Below are 26,316 nucleotides of genomic sequence, written 5' to 3'. Positions count from 1 at the left end.
CAAAAAGTGAGATTCTAGAACAGTGATATGCGTGATGATATTGAAACATCATTAATATAAAAGCAAATCATGCTTTCATAAGCATTTACACTAATATTTCACTGATTACTTGATAAAACAATCAAAGTGACCTCACTGAATAAATAAATAAAACATAATTCAAAAAGTTAGTAACACATACACAAATTTTACAGCAAATTTTGCTTCTTTGGCAGAATCAACTCAATATTTGTGAAACTGTTGTAACAAAAGGGAAAATTGAAAAATTGCAATAAAGAAACCAAAAGTGATAGAGATCTGAATTTATTTTCAATAAATACTTTGTTCCCAATCTACGGGCATGATTAATACACACACACTTCAGAGCTTTTTTTTAAATACATAAACTATGAAAACTTGTAATTATGTTTTGAAAATATGAATTGTCACAGGATGTTAAGTGTCTTGAGAAATGATAAAGTGCAAGGACTGCTAACTGTCAGCCATGACATTAATGGATGAAATTCTTAACCCTTTATTTGGCAGTGTTGCTCTCAAGCAACACCAAATTTACGTTGGCCTTATGGGACAACAAACACTTCCCAGTGCATTTTACTGGCATTGTTGTCTCCAGGCAACGTTCCTTTACACACTGTGAATGCCAGTTGCTGTAGTAGTTCGAGGTTTTCCACATGAGATGGCAGTTTGTGCAGTGGTGTTACAAAGGTCTCCTCGTGTGAGCAACAGGGGTGTCTTATTTTGATTCTGAAAGAGTGGATTTCAATAAATTGGCAGTAATCTTAGCAGATTATCTTCAAGAAAAACCCAGAGGCGAGTTTACAGCAGAAATATTTAAATCTAATATTGTTTTGAATTACGTAAATAGTATAAAACTTTTATGTTGCCTGTGAGCAACATTTCCCATAGTTGGGTCATGTGCCATTAGTATATTACATATGCTTACGGTGTGACAGAGTATACATTTTTATTTTCAGGGGCTTTTTAGCTATGGATTCCAAAATATTTTATGGAATTAAAAAGGTGAGAGGAATAGTAGTTCCATCAGAAAACCCGGCTTCGTCTGATCTAAGTGAATCTGAAGACTCTGAACTCGAAGTTTTGGCAGACTGTAGTGATGATGATCCAGAGTGTCAATCTCAGTTCTATAACCTAGTTATACCAGAAACTGATTCTGATTCAGGAAGTGAAATCTCAGAAGCTGAACATGTGCAAGGACCTTCTGCAGTGAATCCTCCTAGTGCAAGTGCCAGTCAAGTGAAAAAGAAAATTACAAAAGCAGTCACTTACACATGCATAAAGGAAGATATAACTGCTAGGGCAGAAAGTCTCTCTCCTGTGTTTTCTGATGAAGGCAATACACCACTGGGCTATTTCAAAAGATTCTTTGATTCAGAACTAATTGACAAAATTGTGCAGGAAACGAACTTATACTCTGTGCAATGAACTACCACGTCAGTAAACACCAATATAAATGAAATGGAACAATTTTTCGGTGTTCTGACATACATGGGTCTGGTTTCTATGCCTCCGTACACTGACTATTGGTCTCAGTCAATGAATTGTGAAAAAAATCACCAGCATTTTCAGTTTGAAGCACTTTCAGAAACTCTGTCGATACCTGCATTTTACGAACAATGAGAATGCTGTGAACTCTTCTGACAGACTTTTCAAAATAAAACCTGTTCTTGAGTCAATTGTAAAGAACTGCTGTGAGCAGAAACAAGAGTCAGAATTTTTTATAGATGAGATGATGGTTCCATATAAAGGTACAAGAGCAGGTAATGTGGGCCAATATATTCAAAACAAGCCACGCAAGTGGGGTTGTAAGGTTTTTGTTCGTGCTGGTGTGTCTAGAGTTGTCTATGATTTTCTTCCCTGTTCTGGCAAGGGGATGATAACTAATCTTGCTGATGACGAGAAAGTATTTGGAATTGGAGGACAAGTTGTGGTTACACTTTGCAAAAGTATTCCAAGAGATATTTCTCCCAGAGTTTATTTTGCAGCCTTGAACTTATAACATACTTTTAAAAAAAATCAAAAGATTGAGTCCATGGGCACCACAAGGAAGAACCGAATAAAGAACTGTCCTCTACAAGACAAGAAGCAGTTACTGAAACAAGGATGAAGCAGTTATGACTACCTCATTTCAGGAAGGTGGGCAGACAAAAAAATCGTGATGCTTACAAGCACATTGTATGGTGTCCAACCACTCTCAACAGAAAAACGATGGGCCAGGAAAAAAAAAAGAAGAAGAAGAAGAAGAATTGGTATGCCCTGTCCCAGTATTGTACGTCAGTACAACAAGCATATGGGAGGAGTTGATCTTGCTGGTATGCTGGTAGAGCTCTACAGAGTACCAATGAAAACTAGGCATTGGTACATGAGATTGTTTGGATTTATGCTAGATCTGAGTGTTGTAAATGCCTTGCTGGTATTTTGAAGAGAATCTCTGGACAAGAAGACCTCATTGAAGTCATTTAGGGCAGATATTGCCAATGGTTTGTTGTTTTCAGGGAAGAGGAAAGTTGGAAGGCCCTCAATAGACATAACACCACCACAAAAGAAGAGGAGGAAGCCAACAGCTCCAACTGTTACACAAGATGTCCGATTTGGTAATATGGAGCATTGGCCTGTATACGGTCAAAAAGGTCGTTGTTGTTATTGTCCATCTGGATATTCTACAGTCATGTGTTCAAAATGCAATCTAGTATTGTGCTTCGTTCCAAATAGGAACTGTTTCTAAAAATTCCATTGCAAGAAGAACTAGAAGCGAAAATGAAACAGTTCTATTACATAGCAGGAATGTATAAATGTGTTTATAAATTAAATTATTCCCATACAGGAAACCATTTGCTTGAGGTTATTGGCAAACACTTTTTTTCTACAATATGTATAAATGTGGTCTACTGCTGGCAATGTTGCTTGTAAGCAACATTTCATAATTTTTGTCAAAAATTTCTAAAACTGACTGAATTGCATTTCTTTAAGCATAATAAATAAATATAACCACTGAAAATTTTTATTTTTTTTTATTTTCACCATTTGCCAAATAAAGGGTTAAACTGTCAAAATATTTGTAGGTAAAGCTGAAAGAATCTGAAATTTTTTGTTATTTACAAATTATTTTCTTCAAAATCCCCATCCTAAATGTTCTAAAAATTTCATGGTACGTTAGTTGGTCATTGTACAAAATAATATACAATCAGAGTGTGCAATACTTGTCTGTACAAAATGTGAGAAATTTTTGGGTAGACCTTGCTCTACTATCGAGGTCAAAAAATCATGGACACTTAAATATTTAAATTGATCACTGATTTTAAGTAAATGTCATGCAAAACTGGTATTTTTTAATCAAAATAATTACTTTGCAGCATTATAAGTGAGTAGGAAACCAATTCATAATTTTACAACAAAAATGAGAGAATTTATATAATATTTATACCCATTTTCATTTTATGATATTATTCACAAATTATTATTGTCTTCTGTCTTGATTTTACTTCTTCATGACTTCCCATGAATTAAATTTGCCTACAATGTAACAGTCAACACTGCACTGTTGATAAGAGCTCTTTTTTTCCCCATCTGCTTCTCATTGAACTTGTATAGCTGAGCCAAATTTGCACACGGACAAGGATGACCCAACAAGAGAAGTTCTTGGGAAACGAGAACTGCACAATGATCTTTTGATGATGGCCATTTGAAAACATTAGCAGGACCATGAGGTGCCATAAAGGAGACAGAGATACCTTGCAGCTAATGAGAGACACTTATTATGTATTTCACCCACCACTGATTGTCATAACACAAGAAATGAAGTGGCTCACCACAAAGTCAACTAATATATACTGTGGTCTCTTCATTTCACACACAGCAACAGCCTGCATTATGGGGAGAACCATTCTTGCAACGTATGTCCCACTCTGGGATCCAACCCTGTAATGCCTTGATTGGATTCCTACCACAGGCTTCATAGCAGACCAATTTTCTCCCTTTTTTAAATGGAATTCCCTCAACGTACTTTCATTTAGAAATCAGAGTATCATGTTTGTTACTAATATAAATTAATAGGGAAACATTCCACGTGGGAAAAATATATCTAAAAACAAAGATGATGTGACTTACCAAACGAAAGCGCTGGCACGTCGATAGACACACAAACAAACACAAACATACACACAAAATTCAAGCTTTCGCAACAAACTGTTGCCTCATCAGGAAAGAGGGAAGGAGAGGGAAAGACGAAAGGATGTGGGTTTTAAGGGAGAGGGTAAGGAGTCATTCCAATCCCAGGAGAGGAAAGACTTACCTTAGGGGGAAAAAAGGACAGGTATACACTCGCACACACACACATATCCATCCACACATATACAGACACAAGCAGACATATTTAAAGACAGCACAAACAAAAAGAGAAAATAAGATGACAGAAAAGATTTAGAAATGCAACAATGACAATAACAAATGTAATTGTTGGGTTCAAATTAATTATATAAATTAATAGGGAAACATTCCACGTGGGAAAAATATGTCTGCTTGTGTCTGTATATGTGTGGATGGATATGTGTGTGTGTGCGAGTGTATACCCGCCCTTTTTTCCCCTTAAGGTAAGTCTTTCCGCTCCTGGGATTGGAATGACTCCTTACCCTCTCCCTTAAAACCCACATCCTTTCATCTTTCCCTCTCCTTCCCTCTTTCCTGATGAGGCAACAGTTTATTGCGAAAGCTTGAATTTTGTGTGTATGTTTGTGTTTGTTTGTGTGTCTATCGACGTGCTAGCGCTTTCGTTTGGTAAGTCACATGATCTTTGTTTTTAGATATATGTTTGTTACTAATGTTGATATGGTGTGTACAAATCCAGTAGTATCTCTTATAGCATCAACAGCTTCATGCTGGAGAGTAGATCTTGTTGCAAGATGTTTACAGAGACCTCCTACCCCATTACATGCACTTTTTATATGACTTGTTGCTAAAAATATCATTTTTTTTAAATGCTGTACTACAGTGTTGACCATGCTCAAAAAGCTGAAAGTAGTTTTTAAAATGAGATGCTGCACCATCAGTCACATATACACATGTTTAGGAAATGCGTGGCCTCTAGATGCTATGTCATCAGTTATCATGCTGACAGCATAGCATGCATGTCCACTGTCATGAATGAGATCATCACTGACAAAGCAAACCAATGTGATGTTCCAAGGAATTGAGCAATACATGTGAATAATGATACCTGTGATATGTGCCAATGGTAACTTTGAATTTCACTCTGCAAACCAACAGACCAGTTCTTAGCAAAGTTGAAATGAAGAACTAATGTGTCAGTATTCTGGGATGTGCCTGATTTTATTTCTGCTATGGCCTGTCCCTGAATTCTCTGGATGATCCAATGCCTATGACTGCAACAAACTTCTCTGGCTCTACTGTCACCTTCACCAACTGTTCTCCCTCCCACAATGCATAGGTTAAGCCATTGTCAGCATCCTGAAGGTGTAGTGCTTCAACAGTCATCACTTCAGCAACGGACATATTGCACACTCCTGCAACCAACATTTATGTTGCGGCTCTTGTCATATACACAAAAGCATCAGATCCATCTCTGTGTACTTATTTCCAGTGACACTGCTTGTGGTGAAACAAACAAGTTTCAAATTAGTGCAGTAAATAAATATGTGTACATACTTCCTCCACTGGCTGGGATTTTACCCATCTTGGTTGTAAGGAGTAGAATTTTGTGAGACCAATTTTTAAATTTGGGTTCTCTTCTATCATTAGGAGATATGCTTCTCATTTTGATCTTATCATGTATCTTTTTATCTTTTTCACCATTTTCACTAACAGACTTTGCCTGCTGCAGTCTTTGTCATCACTTAGGTAAATTCCAGAACAACAGTAAATGTATCATGTTGCTTCCAGTAATTTTCAGGTTTCCAGCCTGACCCCATCTACATTCTACCACAATATTTCGGCCCAGAGATGTCCGGCCAACCTCAGGTGAGTAGACGAAGTACTGAAGACTCCTGATGCAGTCATGGTATTTATAGCAAAATTCACAAATACGAATCATACTGGCGGTTTACAGTACATGTGTTAGAGGTGACATGTGTGAGGCAGCCAACTTGTGTGTACTGCCCTCACTGGTGAAGTAAGAACAATCTAATCACTGAGTATCGACTGAGCATGTCAATTTCATTGTGACTGCATAATTTTAATAATTGGATTCCAGTTTCTATCCAGCTGAAAGCCATTATCACAATTCATTAAATTATCAGTAAGACATATTTCCACAGATTCTTTAATTACAGAGACCCATAAGCTGGAAACTGGTGCTAAAAAATAGACAGAGTACTAAGTTTAATCGTCTTGCAACATGTAAACTGCAAGAAGCCCCTTCTGGATGATCCATTGTGAATCTCACGGAGAAATCGTTTGACACTGCGATAATGTCGGTGCTTGAAAGGTTTAAACTTTGCTCCTACACCTTCTTCATGACCTTTAATGGATTTCATGTCTGCCCCCAGTAGCTGAGTGGTCAGAGTGATGGATTTTCAGTCCTCTGGCGCTGGGTTCAATTCCCAGCCGGGTAGGGGAATTTTCTCCAGCCAGGGACTGGGTCTTGTGCTGTTCTCATCATCATCCTATCATCCTCATCGACTGCAGGTCGCCTAAGTGGCATCAAATTGAATGACCAGCACCTGGCAAACTGTCTGCCCAAAGGGGGCCCTAGCTATACGATTAAATAAATAAATAAAATGGATTTCATCAGTTCTATTGAGGAGGCTATTAGATCTCTTTCTGTGGATTCTGCAAACAAAGTTTGACAGGAATCATGTCGTACCTTGCTGAAATGTGTACCGCAATGGAGTAACATCTTTCTAGTGGAAAGAGCTGCTCTTTGCAACCTCCATGAAGATATTGGTACAGTCGTACTCCCTGCTGATAAGGATAATGCTACAGTCTGGTTGACAAGGGAAGCCTACAACGAGAGGATACATAGTCAATGAAGTGATTCTGTGTACTTCAAAATCAATAATGACCCAACAAACCATATATCCAGAAAAATTGCTGCTCTTTTGAAGGATAATTCTTTACCTGAACAAGTTATCAAGAGGGTGAGACCACACAATGCTGTTTCACCAAGAATGTATAGGCCATAAGAATGATAGGTCTTTGGGACATTCGGTGTACAGAAAACCCACATATACAGAACTATATCTTCACGCATCCAGCTGCCATTACCCCGTACAAACTGCTGGTGTCCTTAGTGCTTTGATTGATTGGGTGCATGTAATATCAGATGCTGATAGCCTTCATGAAGAATGAGTGCATCTGGAGAGGGCTTTTAAAGAGAACGGCTATACTTCGTGTCAAATATGGAAGGCCATGCACAATTATAACAACAAGAAGCAACACTCTGAGGAGACTGATGACGACTATAAACCAACTGCATTCCTTCCACATACCGGGAACATGTCTTCTAAAATAGGCAGATTGATTAGGAAGAATAATATTAATGTCATCTTCCACCCCCCAGAAAAGAGGAGGGCCTTAGTCACATCCGTTAAAGACAGTTTACAATTGAGGAAGGTGTGTATTAATAAAAGTTCCTGTGAGTGTGGCTCTGCATATATAGGTCAGACCACACGAACAGACCAGGAATGCTGTGTAGAACATGAAAGGTACACCCATCTGTGGCGACCTTTAAAATCAACAGTAGCAGAACATTGCATTTCCATGGGACATTCAATGGAATACAATAATACCAAAATTTTAGCACCGCATTCCAGCTTCTGTGTAATTACAAAATCCATGGAAATACATGTTGCTGATAATTTAATGAATCATAATAATGGATTTCAGCTGGACAGAAATTGGAATCCAATTATTAAAATTATGCGGTCACAATGGAATCGACATGCTAAGTCGAAACTCAGTGATTAGATAGTTTTTACTTCATCTCTGAGGGCAGCGCACTCAACTTGGCCGCCTCACACATGTCACCTCCTAACACATGTGCTGTAAACCGCCAGTATGATTCCCATGCGTGGATTTCACTACAAAATACCATGACTGGATCAGGTCCCTTCAGTACATCATCTACTCACCTGAGGATGGCCAGACGTCTCTGGGATGAAATATCATGGCAGAATGCTGATGAGATCCAGCTGCAAACCTGTAAATTACTGGAAGAAGAAATACACCAGGAAAATTTCAGAAGTCATGTATCATCTGGCAACGGATGCCCACAGTAAGGAACTCAGCATGCCCAAATACCTTTCACATTCTTAATTTATGAGATTTTGAAATCAAATAATGCAAGGAAGTGGGTATATATTACTGTATCTGCTTCTTAGAGTAGCTGCCTGGTTTCAGTGTCAGTAACTGTACCTTCTCAGTGGCTGCTGAGATAACAGGATTTATCTTTTGAAACTACACATTACTTTTCGTGAACATATCACTATCTCCTGGTTTTGCACCAAGTACATCTACATTATATACTTCACAAAGTTTTGAAGATGTTGCTTGTATAAATGTTGTTTCAATTTCTTCCACTTTTCTTTTTACATACTGCTTTCTTCCTGTGCTTCTTACCTCTCCTGGGTGCTTAAGGGGTTACATGGTAGGGGCTACAGCAGAAATGCTAACATTCAATGCATCAACGACTTCACACCCAGGAATATAAGCATCTGCACTGTCTTCTTCTTCAATTTCACATTTGGGTGATGGTGACCATTCAGCTGGGTTGTCACTAAATTTCTTCTTGTAGTAAGTGTAGCAATTCCTGCACAATGGATATGATGCTAATACCATTTACTTGAGAACCAAGCTATTTCTGCAATACCTCTGACAGATTTCCAACAACTGTGAAGTGTTTTCCTCTTTTCTTAAACACCATGTTCTTGTTTTCTTTCCCACAGTCCACACACCTCACTCTTTCACTACTGTATATCCTCACTGACCTCATATGTATAAAAAAGTTCAAACCACACACAAAACTTGATGCAGAACAGTTTATATACAAGTTCTCACTCATCTGTTATACGGAGAAGAGCACTGGAAACAGTGTTTCCAACATGCATAATTTACACTAGAAATTCAGTGGTGTGAAATATGCAGAATGTTGAAAAATTTTTAACATTTTACAAATCAAAATATTGCTCACTGTGTTTGCACTGATGACTAACATTTTAACCAGATAATATGTTGTGTAATTCTCAAAAGTTTTTGAATAGGTGTTTTTATGTAAATATTCCCCCCCCCCCTCCCCCTCCACCCATAAACCATGGACCTTGCCGTTGGTGGGGTCGGCTTGCATGCCTCAGCGATACAGATACCGTACAGTAGGTGCAACCACAACAGAGGGGTATCTGTTGAGAGGCTGGACAAACATGTGGTTCCTGAAGAGGGGCAGCAGCCTTTTCAGTAGTTGCAGGGGCACCAGTCTGGATGACTGACTGATCTGGCCTTGTAACACTAACCAAAACAGTCTTGCTGTGCTGGTACTGCGAACAGCTGAAAGCAAGGGGAAACTACAGCTGTAATTTTTCCCGAGGGCATGCAGCTTTACTGTATGGTTAAATGCTGATGGCATCCTCTTGCGTCAAATAGTCCGAAGGTAAAATAGTCCCCCATTTGGATCTCCGGGCGGGAACTACTCAGGAGGACGTTGTTATCAGGAGAAAGAAAACTGGCGTTATATGGAACGGAGTGTGGAATATCAGATCACTTAATCGGGCAGGTAGGTTAGAAAATTTAAAAAGGGAAATGGATAGGCTAAAGTTAGATATAGTTGGAATTAGTGAAGTTCAGTGGCAGGAGGAACAAGATTTCTGGTCAGGTGACTACAGGGTTACAAACACAAAATCAAATAGGGGTAATGCAGGAGTCGGTTTAATAATGAATAAGAAAATAGGAATGCAGGTAAGCTACTACAAACAGCAAAGTCAATGCATTATTGTGGCCAAGATAGATATGAAGCCCATGCCTACCATGGTAGTACAAGTTTATATGCCAACTAGCTCCACAGATGACGAAGAGATTGATGAAATGTGTGATGAGATAAAAGAAATTATTCAGATAGTGAAGAGATGCGAAAATTTAATTGCATGGGTGACTGGAATTCACTAGTAGGAAAAGGGAGAGAAGGAAATGTAGTAGGTGAATGTGGATTGGGGGGAAGAAATGAAAGAGGAAGCCGCCTGGTAGAATTTTGCACAGAGCATAACTTAATCATAGCAAACACTAGGTTGTATACATGGAAGAAGCCTGGAGATACTGGAAGGTCTCAGATAGATTATATAATGGTAAGACAGAGATTCAGGAACCAGGTTTTAAATTGTAAGACATTTCCAGGGGCAGATGTGGACTCTGACCACAATCTATTGGTTATGACCTGTAGATTAAAACGGAAGAAACTGCAAAAAGGTGGGAATTTGAGGAGATAGGACCTGGATGAACTGAAAGAAACAGAGGTTGTAGAGAGCTTCATGGAGAGCATTAGGGAATGACTGACAAGAATAGGGAAAAGAAATACAGTAGAAGAATAATGGGTAGCTTTGACAGATGAAATAGTGGAGGTAGCAGAGGATCAAGTTGGTAAAAAGACGAGGGCTAGTAGAAATCCTTGGGTAACAGAAGAGATATTGAATTTAACTGATGAAAGGAGAAAATATAAAAATGCAGTAAATGAAGCAGGCAAAAGGAATACAAATATCCCAAAAATGAGATTGACAGGAAGCGCAATATAGCTAAGCAGGGATGGCTAGAGGACAAATGTAAGGATGTAGACACGCCTATCACTAGGTGTAAGATAGGAAAATTAAAGAGACCTTTGGAGAAAAGAGAACCACTTGCATGAATATCAAGAGCTCAGATGGAAACCCAGTTCTAAGCAAAGAAAGGAAATCAGAAAGGTGGAAGGAGTATATAGAGGGTCTATACAAGGGTGATGTTCTTGAGGACAATATTATAGAAGTGGAAGAGAATGTAGATGAAGATGAAATAGGAGATATGATACTGCGTGACGAGTTTGACAGAGCACTGATAGATCTAAGTTGAAACAAGGCACCAGGATTAGGCAACATTCCATTAGAACTACTGACAGCCTTGGGAGAGCTAGGTCTAACAAAACTCTACCATCTAGTGAGCAAGATGTATGAGACAGGCGAAATACACTCAGACTTCAAGAAGAATATAATAATTCCAATCCTAAAGAAAGCAGCTGTTAACAGATGTGAAAATTACCAAACTATCAGTTTAATTAGCCACGCAGAACTGGTAGAAGCAGACCTCGGGGAAGATCAGTTTGGATTCCGTAGAAATATTGGAACATGTGAGGCAATACTGACCCTATGATTTATCTTAGAAGCTAGATTAAGGAAAGGCAAACCTATGTTTCTAGCATCTGTAAACTTAGAGAAAGCTTTTGACAATGTTGACTGGAATACCTTCTTTCAAATTCTGAAGGTGGCAGGGGTAAAATACAGGGTGCGAAAGGCTATTTACAATTTGTGCAGAAATCAGATGGCAGTTATAAGAGTCGAAGGGCATGAAAGGGAAACAGTGGTTGGGAAGGGAGTGAGACAGGGTTGTAGCCTATCCCCGATGTTATTAAATCTGTATATTGAGCAAGTAGTAAAGGAAACAAAAGAAAAATTCAGAGTAGGAACTAAAATCCATGGAGAAGAAATAAAAACTTTGAGGTTCACTGATGACATTGTCATTCCATTAGAGACAGCATAGGACCTGGAAGAGCAGCTGAACGGAATGGACAGTGTCTTGAAAGGAGGATATAAGATGAACATCAACAAAAGCAAAATGAAGATAATTGAATGTAGCCAAATTAAATCAGATGATGCTGTGGGAATTAGATTAGGAAATAAGAGGCTTACAGTAGTAAATGAGTTTTTCTATTTGGGGAGCAAAATAACTCATGATGGTTGAAGTAGAGAGGATATAAAATGTAGACTGGCAATGTCAAGGAATGTCTTTCTAAAGAAGAGAAATTTGTTAACATCAAGTATAGATTTAAGTGTCAGGAAGTCATTTCTGAAAGTATTTGTATGGAGTGTAGCCTTGTATGGAAGTGAAACATGGATGACAATCAGTTTAGACAAGAAGAGAATAGAAGCTTTTGAAATGTGGTGCTACAGAAGAATGCTGAAGATTAGATGGGTAGATCACATAACTAATGAGGAGGTGTTGAATAGAATTGGAGAGAAGAGAAATTTGTGATACAACTTGACTAGGAGAAGGGATCGGTTGGTGGGGCATATTCTGAGGCATCAAGGGTTCACAAATTTAGTATTGGAAGCCAGTGTGGAGGGTAAAAATCGTTGAGGGAGACCAAGAGATGAACACACTAAACAGATTCAGAAGGATGTAGGTTGCAGTAGGTACTGGGAGATGAAGAAGCTTGCACAGGATAGAGTAGCATGGAGAGCTGCATCAAACCCATCTCAGGACTGAAGACCACAACATCAACAAAATGTAAATAATTTGTAAAGCCTCATAAAAATGCAATTATTTACATTTTTAGTAATAAATATTTACATAATACAGATAGCTGGAGTGGAGAAGATACTGTTTATAATTACATGAGCAGTATCCGGTAATATGACAGAAAACAGCATTCTGTAACATTCCGAATTATAAAAAAAATGTTTAAGTGGAAAAATTAATTTAAATTTCATATTTTTATCTTAAATTTGTAAGTTAAAAGTGGTCATTAAGCAACTAAATTTCAACACAGTAGAAGGGAGCTTTAATACAATACATCTGCCAGGTCTCCAGTATGTTTTGGTTTATTAGTTATATTTTTTTTGTTCTCTAGTGTTTTAAGAGTTATTTACAAACTATACATTTTTCAAAAAATATACAAATATTAAGGTAAAACAAAAATTACAATTATGATGTACAGGTCTAATATATATTTTTCCAGAGAAATTCAAGGCCACAAGTTGGCATGACCTGTATGATTTGAGATGATATCACCCACATTCAATTTTTTTGTTACCTGTTCCCTGGAAGTGGAAGGAGCAGCAGAATAGATTGCCACATGTAAATATTCTGCCTTCTTTACTACAAACTCCAGAGAAGAAATAAATTCCTTCAGTGCTTGTGCTCCTTGATGACTTTCAATTGACTTCACAATTTTTGTGAAATACTAAATAACCAGCATTTTTCCTGTCTGCAAATCAGTCATGTATTTCAATGTAGTGCATGACATATCTTGTAGGATGATTTTCTCATTTTGTAAGCAGTCTGCATTATTTTTTTCAGTAGCTCATTTCATTTCATTTCATTTATTAACATCCTTTGCATGATATAGGAGTTGTCATAATACTGTCCAGAAAATGCGCAGCAGAATATTACAAATTTCTATCAAACACATAAAATTAACATTATAAAATATGTTGAAAATTAAAACATTGAATTAATGGGTTGTTCTTTTACATGCTCTTTTAACATGTACCGTATGTGATGAATACATTTTGGAAAACACGTATTACACATAATTTAGAGTTTAGAGTTAAAAGAGTATAAATGAGACACAGAACCAACAATGAGAACAACATGATATTGACAATACAACTATCAGTTAGTGATAGTGCAGAGTCATGTGGGTTCATTGCATCAAAGACTTCAATGGACTGGCAAACAAGATGTATATGGTTGCTTATGTTCCAGGCAATCACTGGATCAGTACAAATGCAATTGAAACTGTGTAAGCAATCAGTCAATGCATCGAAGGTTACAGCTACATTCAGTTTTCTGCACTGAAATAACATACAATTCAGCTGACTTCTCTGACATGACATTCCAACAAACACTGTCTACCTTGCAGACAGAATTTTCAGACATTCCTCAGACCTCTGATGTCTCAGTCTTAAAGCAGATACTTTCTTTGTAATTTTGTCTCTGTGAACAATAATATGTTTGTTGGATTACGTATCCCTCAAGAATTTCATCAAAGCATAAATGCTCTTATCCAGTCTTTTAATCTTTTTGGCTTTAAGACAGATGTGATTCAGATTTTTATGCATATTTTCAAGTACCATGTTTGTATTAACGCCAGCATGCATTCTGTAGCAATGACCCCATTTTGAGGCACCATGAATAAACTTTTCAATATATTTTGCAAAATTTACTGTCAGGTCACTGGCATATAGTTGTCAAGTAAATTTTTTCCATGATTTTGAATGAAAAAGTGTCTCTCTCATACATTAATATTTTTTTTTTGTAAACCTCAACCTGCATGTCTTTTTCTTTTATTTTATGTAAAATTTGGCTCCAAGCACAGTCTACATGCCAATCACAATAAAGTTGATTAGTTGTGCTTTCTGGCTGTAAAGACATTCATGCACTAAAAAAAAAACTTTCTGCCATGTCAGACACAAACCATTTAGGTTTCAACTCGGAATCACAGCAGGAAAGTATTGTCTTATAAAAAAGTTACATAATTACTGTATCATTTCTGTTCAAAAACATGAAAGCACAAGGAAATCCCTGATACATGTCACCTACAATTAATAACATGAAAAGCTCAAAGTTATAATCATTCTGTCCATGTGCCCCATCAATACAAAGATGATCACTTCCAAATCTTGAAAGTACATGAAGTTGTGTATCATTTGCAATCAAGGCAAAAGTCTTTATTTTGCATTGTGGATAGCCAGCCACAGCTAGGCCTTGAGTGTTGTACAGACAAATAACATTTGAAGTATGTTTCATCTTGTTTACCTACACATCAACACTGACATAAACATTACTATGAGACACAGCATTGCTATTTAAATTGTGCTGTTGGACGATGTTATGCAAATCCTTCCTGTTTGCAAGATGCAAATGAATTATTTCATTACCAACCACAGAATCACGAATACTATCAAGAGTAGCATCCATAGGCACTTTCTTTTCTATTTTTGATGCAATTTTATATTTATTATCCACCAAATGACACATTCTTGCAACATCAAAACTGTGACCCACATGGGTGATATATTTTCTGTTTGCATTATTCTTATGAATGATGGGCAACTATTTTATTGGAACCTGATACTCTTATTACCCTAAAGTTTGCACCCTTAGAACATAACTGCCCATCATGATTGACAATACAGATATGTGACAGTTGCTCCATTTATATTTTTGCTAGATGAGCATCATTTTACATAAATTGATTTGGTGTCACAGTCCAAATTTTTTTCCACTCACAGAACTGATCCATACCTGGGAACAGGAAATACTTTTTTGTCCCATTCAATATTGTGAGTAACGGTGAAGTGTTCACTCATTGTTCCCCACAGTCGTTTTTAATTACATGGTGGACAAATTACACCAAAGGATTGTGTCTTTTTGCCACTATTTTTGTGCACATTTTTTTGTGCCTTTTCAGGCTGAACAAGTCCCTGAAGCACTTGTTACAAACATCACAACTGTACTCTACTTTTGCTTTGAGCTTGAGTTTTGAATGAGATTAAAATGTTCCCCGATTCAAAAAATTCATCACACTTAAACAGTTCATCTTGCGTAAAAGATAATTTATTTGGAAAATAATGCTTCCCACACTACTATTCACACATATTTTCCCATGACTAATAAGCAGTGTACTAAACAGTTGTGACACTGTGCTCATCCAAAGCAGTTAGACATTATGAAGTCTTCATCCTAATGCCTTTGACACATTTTGCAGTCAGCAGATACTTCTGCTAGTCCATAAAGGTAATCTGAGACAGCACAATATTTACAGTTTCTTGTCTGCTTATGTGTTAGTGTATGACATCAGTTCAAAGTACAATGGCAGAGACAGATATAGAAATATGTTTACACAACTTGAAAAGGAAATGAAAGACTGAATGAACACAAGTAACATGATTCAGTACAGCAATTAATGAAGGAGATACATGAGAAGAAACAGATTACGAGAGCTTTCAGACATGACTCCAAGAGTCATAAGATCATTTGGGAGTGCTTGACAATCCAATTTATGATCTGCTTTCTGACACAGACTATGACACCAATGCCAGTAGGTGTGAGGAATATGTAGACATTGGTAGAAAGGCAATTCTGAAGGCACCTAGGAGGACTAAGGTTAGTTTATCATCATCAAATACAAACACGACACCTGCTTCATCAATGACAGCATCTCTGACACCATCAAATCAGAGCTGTTTTCAGGCAATGTGGAGAAGTGGTCTCAATTTTGCGAACAGTTTCAGTAATCCATTGACAGCAATGCTTTGATTTCTACTACAAACAAACTTGTCTTACTTCAGGGATATTTAAAATGTGAGCCAAAGAACTCGGCTGAAAGCACCCCCATTACTGCAGATACGTAAGAGGAAACAAAAAGTATATTAGTACCTCACTATGGAGACAAAAACAGTATAATTCAGGCTCTTTTTGATTAGCTTGAAACTATGAAACTGATCTCACATACTGGGTTATTCATGCTAGAAGAGAGAGGATTGCTGAATGCCACATCATAAAGCTAATGGAATTTTTGAACAATGAAGTAGAAGGCCCTATGATTACCCACAGAATTAGTTTGTAGCATTTTAGATACATTCACATCTGCAGTTGTGGTTCTGCAGGTGAATACAAATGGGGGAAGCCGCGTAGAAATACGGAAAATTAACTGTCAAAATACTGCATGTTTTGTAATTCACATCTCCACTGGGCACAAGAGTGTATGAAGAAATTGAATGTCAAGGATAGGGTCAACAAATCGGAATCCTCACATCAATGTTTCTTGTGTCTAAATGGAGGGCATAACATCAGGAAAAAAAAACTAGTTTGTTCTGGATGCAAAGGATCCCATCATGTATCTATCTGCAAAGAAGGAACGCAAGTCTCAGTGAGAAAGGTTGATGTTCAACATCCTCTCTCCATGTATTTTCAAACTGCCTCTGTTTGGATCACAGGTCTGACTGGATTGAAAAAATGTACCCACTGTTTACTCATGCCGAGAGCCAATGCACCTTCATCAGCATGAATTTGGTCAACAGCTTGCAATTACAAGTGACAACCTGCCAACCATTAGCTGTTGTAGGAATTGAGTCAACATAATACAACAAATTGCGGGCTCCTTCACTTCAAGCTGCAAGAGTTTGTACAAAAAATACATTCACTTTCTCCACCTTCGAAAGTAGGAACACATATTCATCAATTTCAGATGTTCCTCAAGATATTAACATCCATAAGCTGCAGTTTGCTGATCCAAATGATGATGAACACCAGTACCCTATTGAAACCGTTAGAGGTGCAGACCAGTATTGGAAAATAATAAAGAATGACCCACCAACATGCCTTACTGATTTGACAGTTCTCCTTCCTTCTAGATTTGGATGGATTTTCAGTGGGTACAGGTCAAGTATTATTGTTAGGCTTATTATTGATAGCCATGTGCACCTCAATGAAGATTCTGCATCCTTAGACAAGGACACACGTTGTATCTGGGACTTAAGCTGGGTCCACACAATCAACAATAGTGCCACCACAGGTAGTGGCATACTGCAGTTTCATTGCAGTTGCATGTGTGAACTCCCAGTTTTTTTAGCACAACTTAAGAGATGCAACTTTTGTCACACCTCAAAAAGTTCAGCTTGGTTGTACTTTGTGTTATTTTGTCAAAAACTGCCACTCTGAGCCTGTGGCTGTGTACAAAACATATGTCGCCTCTTACATAGAAGGTTACAGCAACCAACCAATTTTTAAAATGCTGTTTTTTTATTTAAACAGCGCAACCCGGTTTAGCCACCTGAAGATGATCCAGTTAGTTCGAAACTGGTAAACGCACTGTTTAAATAAATAAATATCATTATAAAAAATGACTGGTTGGTGTAATCTGCTATCTAAGAGTCAGCCTATATTTGTTTGTACTTTGTTGGGCCACTTTCCTTCTGCCACTGCTCCCAGGTGGCAGTATTGTGAACCACACGAGCATTTTGTCACAGTTATAGCACAGTAATTGCTGCTGTAATCCATTAAATTCCAGAATATTTTTATTTTATTTCTGTAAAAAGGGAAAACACTGTATGGGAGGTACACTTTCACAGCTTCTAGAACTAGAAGAACAGCAACCAATGTTTGATTTTCTCCAGCAGTACACATGTGTCTGTGTGTGTGTGTGTGTGTGTGTGTGTGTGTGTGTGTGTGTGTGTGTGTGTGTGTGTGTGTCTTGGAAGAGTGGCATGTCTGTAGATGACATTCACATGCTAGCTGTTTCTCTACAGCAAGTCACAAGCTGTGGCACCATGCTACATGTATGTGCGAATCTGGCTTTAGAATTGATGGGGATGAAAGAACAGCAAGAATGATCACTCTCATCGAAACATGCCACTGTTTTTCAGAACTTCCATGATATGTTCCAAATGATGAAAGGCAGAAGGTTAGTTTCATTATTAAGAAAGAAAGATATGATCCTGTCTTCCAATCGTCACAATGCAGAAACATGTTTTACATCATTACAAAGAAAATTTTCTGCTAATGTTTATTTTTGTGAGATGTATTACTCACAGATGTTTTTATATATCCAGAGTGAGCACACTGAAATGATCAATATGCAGGATACCTTAGATGGTGTATTTTACCTTCCTCATCATGCAGTGAAAAAGGAAAGACTGGGAATTACAACATGGAGACTTGTATATGACATTTCATCATGAAAAATTGATTCACCATCACTCAATGACACACTAATTTAAGGACCAAAACTGTTGCCTGAAATATAATAATTTCAATTTGTTTCAGGATGTATCAAAACGCCATTTTTGGAGATAGCAATCAAGCATTCTTAAAATGTCATTGAATGAAAAGGATAGAGACTGAATTCGACTTTTCTGGTTTTGTGTTGGTATAGAGAAGATGCGAACTGGTAAACTACAAATGATGTTGTTATTTGTAGATTTACTCACTTACCATTTGGCCTCACATGCAGCCCATTTCTCCTATCTGCAACACTGTGTGAATTAGCTACAAGGTTTCAAGGCACTTATCCTATTGCAGCAGAATTTGTAGATAAGAGTACTTTAATGAATGAATTTGCCACCAGCTGCAAAGACAACAGTACAGTCACATCTGTATACTATCAGGTGACAGGTCTGTTGCAACAAATAAAACTTACAATGGCAAAATGGGCTACAAATTCTAAAATACTAAACAGTATATGGAAGAGCAATCAGTTAAAGAACATACCACAATTGTAGGTTTCGACTGGGATAATGAATCATATTCAATCCTCTTTGATCACCATCTCATTACCAACAAATTACAAGAACATCAGTTACTACACACAACAGTGAAATTTTATGATCATGTTGGCATCTTTTCATTGATATCCATAACAGGAAATCCTCATTCAAGACATGTGGTGTAAGGGCATACATAGTAATGAGATCTTGCCTCCAGACTTAGCCCCCCAACAGAAGTTTTAGACATCGCAACTCATTCATCTGCAGTCATTCAGATTACTCCAGATGGAGAGGCTTCCACAGTCAAGAACAGAAAGTTTCGTAAATTCACTTTTTTTGTGATGCCCCCAAAAGGGCATATGGAGCAGTGTTGTACATTCAAACATCCAACACCAAAAATATATTTGTCTGTTTGATTGTGAGTAAACACAGAGTTTCTCCTATCAGAATGATAACACTTCCATGACTTTAATTACTAGCAGCTCTACTGGGTACACGCCTTCCAAGATATTTCTGCCAGGCTTCTGGATTTGACGTCACAAACACAATAATGTGGAGCAATTCTAAGGTGGCACTTGGCTGGATATGATGCAACCAACATCACTGCATGCATTTATTTGTACAGAGTAACTGAAGTCCATGGTTTTTAATGCCATCGTAGTGGAGACACTGCCATACCACAGCCAATCTTGCAGATTTGCTATCACAAGGAATTTTGATACAATCTTCCACCTATGGTGGCATCTCAGTGTTTACAATGTCATATCTTTTAACTATGTGTTGTACAATAACATATAAGCATGGGCACATTCAGCAGCATATGTGAATACTGTCTGCAAAATAAGATGCAAACGGGGTTAATAGCAAGGAAGTAACAAATTTAAACGTCATAATGCATATCTCATTGTTTATGATGTCATATCTCCTGATCTATGATAGGTAGGAGATTTTTACCCCCAGAGCAATTGTTGCCTGACAGTAAGGGGTATGTGTAGGTACTAAGTTTGAAATCAGTCCAATGGATCAGGCAGGGATGGGGAACATACAGCCATTTTTATAACATGTGTAAATTATATAATACACTAACAAGAATTAGGAGTGATTCAGCAAAGAAATATGAGATAAGAGAATTACGAAACATGTCATGTTGATTCTAGTCTTGAAATGCACTTATTTCATTGAGTAATTGTTAGAACAATTTGTCACTGCAGATTATAGGGATATTCACAAATGTAACACACACACACACACACACACATTGGCTGATATGTAAGGTAAATTAGAGTCCTGAGGCTTAAGAATCAATTCAGAGAGAAAAATATTATTTGTTTCCAACCAACCAACCTGAAAATAAAAGAATACTATCATATATACAACACACACAGATGCACTATCTTAGCCAAACTAGATACAAAGCAGACACTCACAACAAAAGTCCAAGTTTATATACCTACTAGGTACACAGATGAGGAAGAGATTAAAAGAATGTATGATGAGGTAAAAGAAACTATCAGATCATTAAAGAAAAAGTAATTGTGATGGTGGACTGGAATTCAATAATACCACTAGCAGAAAAAGGAGTAGAAGAAAAGTAGTAGGGGAACATGTATTGGAGAAAAGGAATGAAAGTGCTGAATTTTGCACAGAGCACATTTGTATCATTGCACTTGGCTTTGTTTCCCTTCACAGATCCATCTGTACACTCAGTTCATGACCTGTGGTTACTGTAGTTAACTGTTCTTCAATTAAGAAAAGGCTTGGTGTCAGTACACCTGATTCCCCAAATGTGATTTGTTGAGAGTTGATGGTGGTATCTATTTCTTCATCTACTAGTGATTTTTCCAAAATCTTCTGGAGACAACATTTCATAGTTCCTACCATGCATTCATACCAGCCTCCCCAGCAAGCTGTTCATGGCACAATAAACTTCAAAGAGACACCTTGGTGAGTGAAGTGCTGGCTAACCCTTGTGTCTCTGAAGAAATGAGTGATGTCTTTCAATTCTGCATTTGCTGCTTGAAATGCTTTTGCATTATCTGAATAAACAGTATTTTATAGTCCTCTCTTCATAGTAAATCTTCTGAAGCCCATCAAAAATTTATTTGTGCTGATTTATAATGCAAGTTTGAGGTGCTCTTGTAACAGCACATGTATATAGTAACTTATATTTTTGTTTAAGTTGCTGAGTTTGATGAAAACTGATTCTATGAAATCTGAGGCTGTTACTGCAAATAGGTTAGTGAATTCAGTGAGGTCAGATGGTAGAGGAGGTTATCTATCACATCTTTGGGCACTTCTCTTTTGCATCCTCAGGCACTTCTGGCTATTTTACAAGGGAGACACATGTGTATGACTCCTTTTACTGTTTGTCTTCCTCTTAAAATCATTCCATAATTCAGCTAATAGTGTAGCAGTTCCTGGGTAGTGTAAGCATATGTGTGTTTGCTGAATAAGTAACTTTGTAAATGGATGAGAACATTGGAAGAGTAGTGGATGCTTTTCCAGTATACTCAAGTCCACAAAGTGAAGTCATTCTCCAAGTCATATGAGCAGGAAACTCAGTCTTGTTTTTAAGCGTGTAGTGTTCCATGGAAAGCTTCCCATGTCCAACGTCGTTTTGATGATTGTAGTTCATGGGCAGTGAATTTACCATTTATCTTTTCTGGACGTGTAATATTATGGAAGAAACAAAGAATCCATGTCATTATGTGTAACAGTTTTCAATAATAACTCTATTTTGATGTGTCAGTGGGACAAACCCACGCATTAATAGCTAAGGTTTGTTTGTATATCTTTCATGTCTCTGGTAATGGCTCACAATAGATTTGTTGTTGAGACCAGTTTCAGGTTTCTGAGTTAGCCGTTATTGAATTCCAGTCCACCATAACAATTAAATTTTCATTTTCTTTAATGATCTGATAGTATCTTTTATCTCATCATACATAATCTCTTCATCACCTGTGTATCTAGTAGGCATATAAACTTGTACTTTCATGGTAGGTGTTTGGTTTGTATCCAGTTTTGCTAAGCTAGTACATCTGTTGTGAATCATATGCAAGATAGTATCCTTTTATTTTCAGATCTTTTATTGGTTGGAAACAAATATATTTTTTTCTCCCTGATCAAATAAGTGCATTTCAAGGGTAGAATCAAGATGACATGTCCCATAAATGCTCTTAACTCATCTTTCTTTGTTCAGTCACTGTTAGCCCATGTTAGTATATTACATAATTCATACATATTATAAAAATGGATGTACGTTCCACATCTCTCCCTCATCCACTGGACTGATTTCAACCAAACTTGGTACCTACACATACCCCTTACTGTCAGGCAACAATTGCTCTGGAGGTAAGAACAACCTCCCTATCAGAGATGATATATGTAATTTAAAAAAAAGTGGTGCATTATGACATTTAAATTTGTTAGTCCTTGCTGCTAACCCAGTTTGCATCTTACTTTGCAGGCAGTACCCACATATATGCTGGTGAATGTGTCCATGCAAATATATCACTGTACAACAAATAGTTTGAAAGATATGGCAGCATAAACACTGACATTCATGGAAAAATGCTGCATCATGCATGAAGTTTTTAATACCATCCGTTTTTCTTTACTACCAAGATACTCATATAGTCAAGCTGAAGGAAATACAGTCAAGTCAACTTAATGAAATCCCTGACATCTGGCAACACTTTTGAAAGCTTTCAACTATGAAGCACAAATAGCTGTAGGCAAAAACAATAGATAGAGCTATGAAGAAATGTTGCTATAGAGATGTTTACATAATCACATTGCAGACACACAAAACAGTTGTACCCAGCATACAAAAACTCTTTCATAATTTCAAAAGTGTTTTCATCAATATACAGAAATGAATTTTTTTTTGGTATTGCAGTACAAATACACTTCATTTTCTTCATTTCATTTCTAATAGAAAACTGACAAAATGGACCATCAGAAATGCCATGTTTGGCACCTAGTATTATCATAAATAAGTTATAGTCCATGGATCCTGAGGAGAGAAGTGCAAAGAGTTCAAAAGTACACATTTTACTTAAGTGTAATACAACAGAAGTCTTATTCTGACCGCAGGAAGTACTTGAAAAAAATTATCATATGAAAACCTGCTACAAACTGAAAAGTAAAAACAGTACCTCAGTGACTGAATTCCCGAGCCACTTAAAATGTTACTTTACAAGAATGTAGCTAGAATTTTGACTGAAAGGAAACTAAAAATGTACTTCAGCATTCTTCTGTGCTTACCTGGAAATGAGATCTATATTGTGAATATTTTATACATATATGAGACTGGAATTCTTGGATGGAATGTGAATAATGGAAGGAGTAAAGTTAACCATTCATCATATAGTTGAGAGAAACAGTTTCAACCACGTTTATGTGTCTGTAAACCATCAAACATCTTGACTATATGGTTAATGGTTATCTTTATTCCTTCCATTATTTATGTAAGTGTTAATTTCACATAATTCAGTGTTCCAAACATATATAAAGTTGAATAACATAGAATTTCTGTTTGCAAAAAGATGTAATAATTTTGATATTCGAAACATACAATATTAATCAAAACCTAAATCTTTCAGCTGTAATGAAATGAAAAGGAAATTAAATTAATCTTATATAGAGACTAAGCAACTGATAAAAATACTGTGCCAGAAGATACGGCATAGAATTTTAGGAACTGATACCAATGGAAAGTATTTGGCTCTCAAAGACTATATTCTATTCTCAGGTTTCTCTCAGTTTATATAATAATTTTGTATTATGCCATAATTTGTAAGATTTATTATTAAATTTATGGGTGTAAAAATGAAATGAAATAATATTCTAAAAAAAATAGTAAAATTATAAATGACAAATACTTAATGGAGATGCTCTGTACTCTTGTTGCTTTGGCTCACCTTTGGTAGCTTCTCTGGTGGAAATATGTGCATTCCACCTACTTCAACCCTGCTGGGTACATTTGGCCGTGGATATCCAAAACTTATGTGGCTGTTAACCAGGATGAGAGAGGTGTTACATTCAATATCTGCTATGCTTGGTATATAAGGATCATTGAAATATTTCCTTACAATAGCATCTGCTTTTGGCACAAAGTAAAAACGACGTGTTATTCGTTGGTATGTAGCCATTAACGTGTTTGTGAGACGTTCAGAAAATGTCATGTGGTCTGTTACAGCTGAGAGACCTTCAGAAATATATGACAGAGGAGTTGGATTTCCCACACTATCAGATGTCCAAATAAATCCTGGACCTGATGGCATTCCAACTATAGGTATGTTAAATTTGTGTGAAAAAGCAAGGAAACATTCATCAACAAAAAGCTGCATGATCAGTAGATCATATGTCTTCTGTTCAGTGTGTATAAGCCTTTGAACATTTTCTTCTTTCAGCACATTTTCACACATTTCAAGTCCAACATCATACAGCAGAAAGATCATACGAAGTATACTGGAATATGGACTTTGATTGAAAATACCTGGCCTGAGGGCACCTGTTGAAAACAAAATAGTTTTATTTTATGTTCTGTTTTTGCTTTTTTGCCGAAGCCATATTCTAAATAAATTTATGCATGACAAAAGTATATAAATCTGTGATAGTATACAAATCTAATGATTATACTCACCAGTGGTAGACAAGTGGTAAATAATACATTAAACAGAGATCAGCGTTGAAATAAGATTTTTTGTGTAGTGTCTGCATCAGAATTAGTAAAAAATGTATGCTTTGCTTGAAATAAATAATATGTTAGTAATGCTGATATACAATACTAAAACTTTAACACTTAATGCAAAGCTGCTAACCTCCCATATTCCAGTGTTTCCCAATTAGTACTGTCTCCCACGTATCTGGCATGTTCTTCTCATCAAAAGGAGTTACTACTGTTAGGTTATGACCCCTCTTGGCAAGTTCAATGAGAAGAGGCTGCATAGCGGTCCAATGACTTCTGGCAGGTATAGGAAATACTGCCAATATGTTTGCACCTTCAGAATATGATAGTAGCCTTAAACTGCTTATCAAAAAGGGAACCAGTAGAAACTTCCAGTGTAACATCTGTGAAAAAAGTTTAAATATTATTCATAAAAGCTCTATATGAGCTGCAGTTCTAATTAAGCTTACTGATGAATGATCTTACGTACTTTTTATCACTAAATGATTAATTATTTGAGCACAGTTAGTGAAGCTCACTTTATAGGTGCTAACACCTAAAACTATTTCAAGATTATGAGCAGTGTTTGATAGTAAACTACTTCTGTTGCTCTTTTTCCAGGGAATTGCCAAAGAACGGCAGTTCCACAAATAAAATGAACAACATATCACAATATTTAATCTTCTTCTTTTTCTTTTTCTTTCAAGAAATAGGTGAGTAGTCTGTTTCTGGCACTCAGGAAGTTATCAACATTTCATTGGTATTTGAGTGTCTTTTCTACTGTGTTTGTTTCCATTTCCATTTGGCTTACAAGTGAAATTGCTTGTTATCCAAACTTATGTCAAGTTGCTTTTCTTCCTTGGAAGGCAAAATTTAAGAGAGTAGTGATATTTGAAGACTCACTAAAGGTGATGATGGATATGTTGCCTTAGGTCATTTAAAGAAGGGATTACTTTTTATTTAATTATGTTGCTGCTAATTATAATGTAAATTTTAGATAAAACACAATGTCCAGATTATTCAGCATACCTACATGATTCTTCATATCATCACCAAAAATATATGTAGTTTACTGTTCTACAATTACACACTCATGTTTAAAACATATGACTGTAGTGAATTATCTGCCTTTCATTTTTTACTGAGTGGCCAGAATGTATTATCATGTGTCTTGGATAGTTAACAAAATAAATCTGAGTTAACTTACCTGCTTATGAAGTCATTTACAAAATCAAAATGTGTAATACATACCTTGCACATGTTGTTCCTCTTGCTCACAACCAAAACATACATAGAAGATGCTTATATGTTATCTCTTGAGTTTTATCCATTACAGTATAAAACACCTCTTCAGTTTTATCTACTCCAGTGTCAATACGATAAAAGATATGAAGTAATCTTAGATAGCAAACAATATAAATGATGACAGCTAAATGCAATACTTACTGTGTTTAC

General features: G+C 36.7%; 1 protein-coding gene across 1 annotated transcript in view; it reads right to left on the bottom strand.

Moving 5' to 3' along the window:
* LOC124712488 (UDP-glycosyltransferase UGT5-like) overlaps nucleotides 1–25,142 on the bottom strand; it is a 55,537-nt gene extending 30,395 nt beyond the window's left edge. The window contains exons 1-2 of the mRNA XM_047242783.1: nucleotides 25,016–25,142; nucleotides 24,113–24,705 (exon numbers count right to left, since the gene is read on the bottom strand). Of these exons, the coding sequence (XP_047098739.1) occupies nucleotides 24,113–24,705; nucleotides 25,016–25,142 (720 nt within the window). The remainder of the gene's footprint in view (nucleotides 1–24,112; nucleotides 24,706–25,015) is intronic.
* Between the last annotated feature and the right edge of the window lie 1,174 nt (nucleotides 25,143–26,316).

This window comes from Schistocerca piceifrons, chromosome 8 (genome assembly GCF_021461385.2).
Source record: "Schistocerca piceifrons isolate TAMUIC-IGC-003096 chromosome 8, iqSchPice1.1, whole genome shotgun sequence".
Classification (NCBI taxonomy): Eukaryota; Metazoa; Arthropoda; class Insecta; order Orthoptera; family Acrididae; genus Schistocerca; species Schistocerca piceifrons.
The sequence above is the reverse complement of the archived record's forward strand: the minus strand, read 5'-3'. Positions and strand labels throughout refer to the sequence as shown.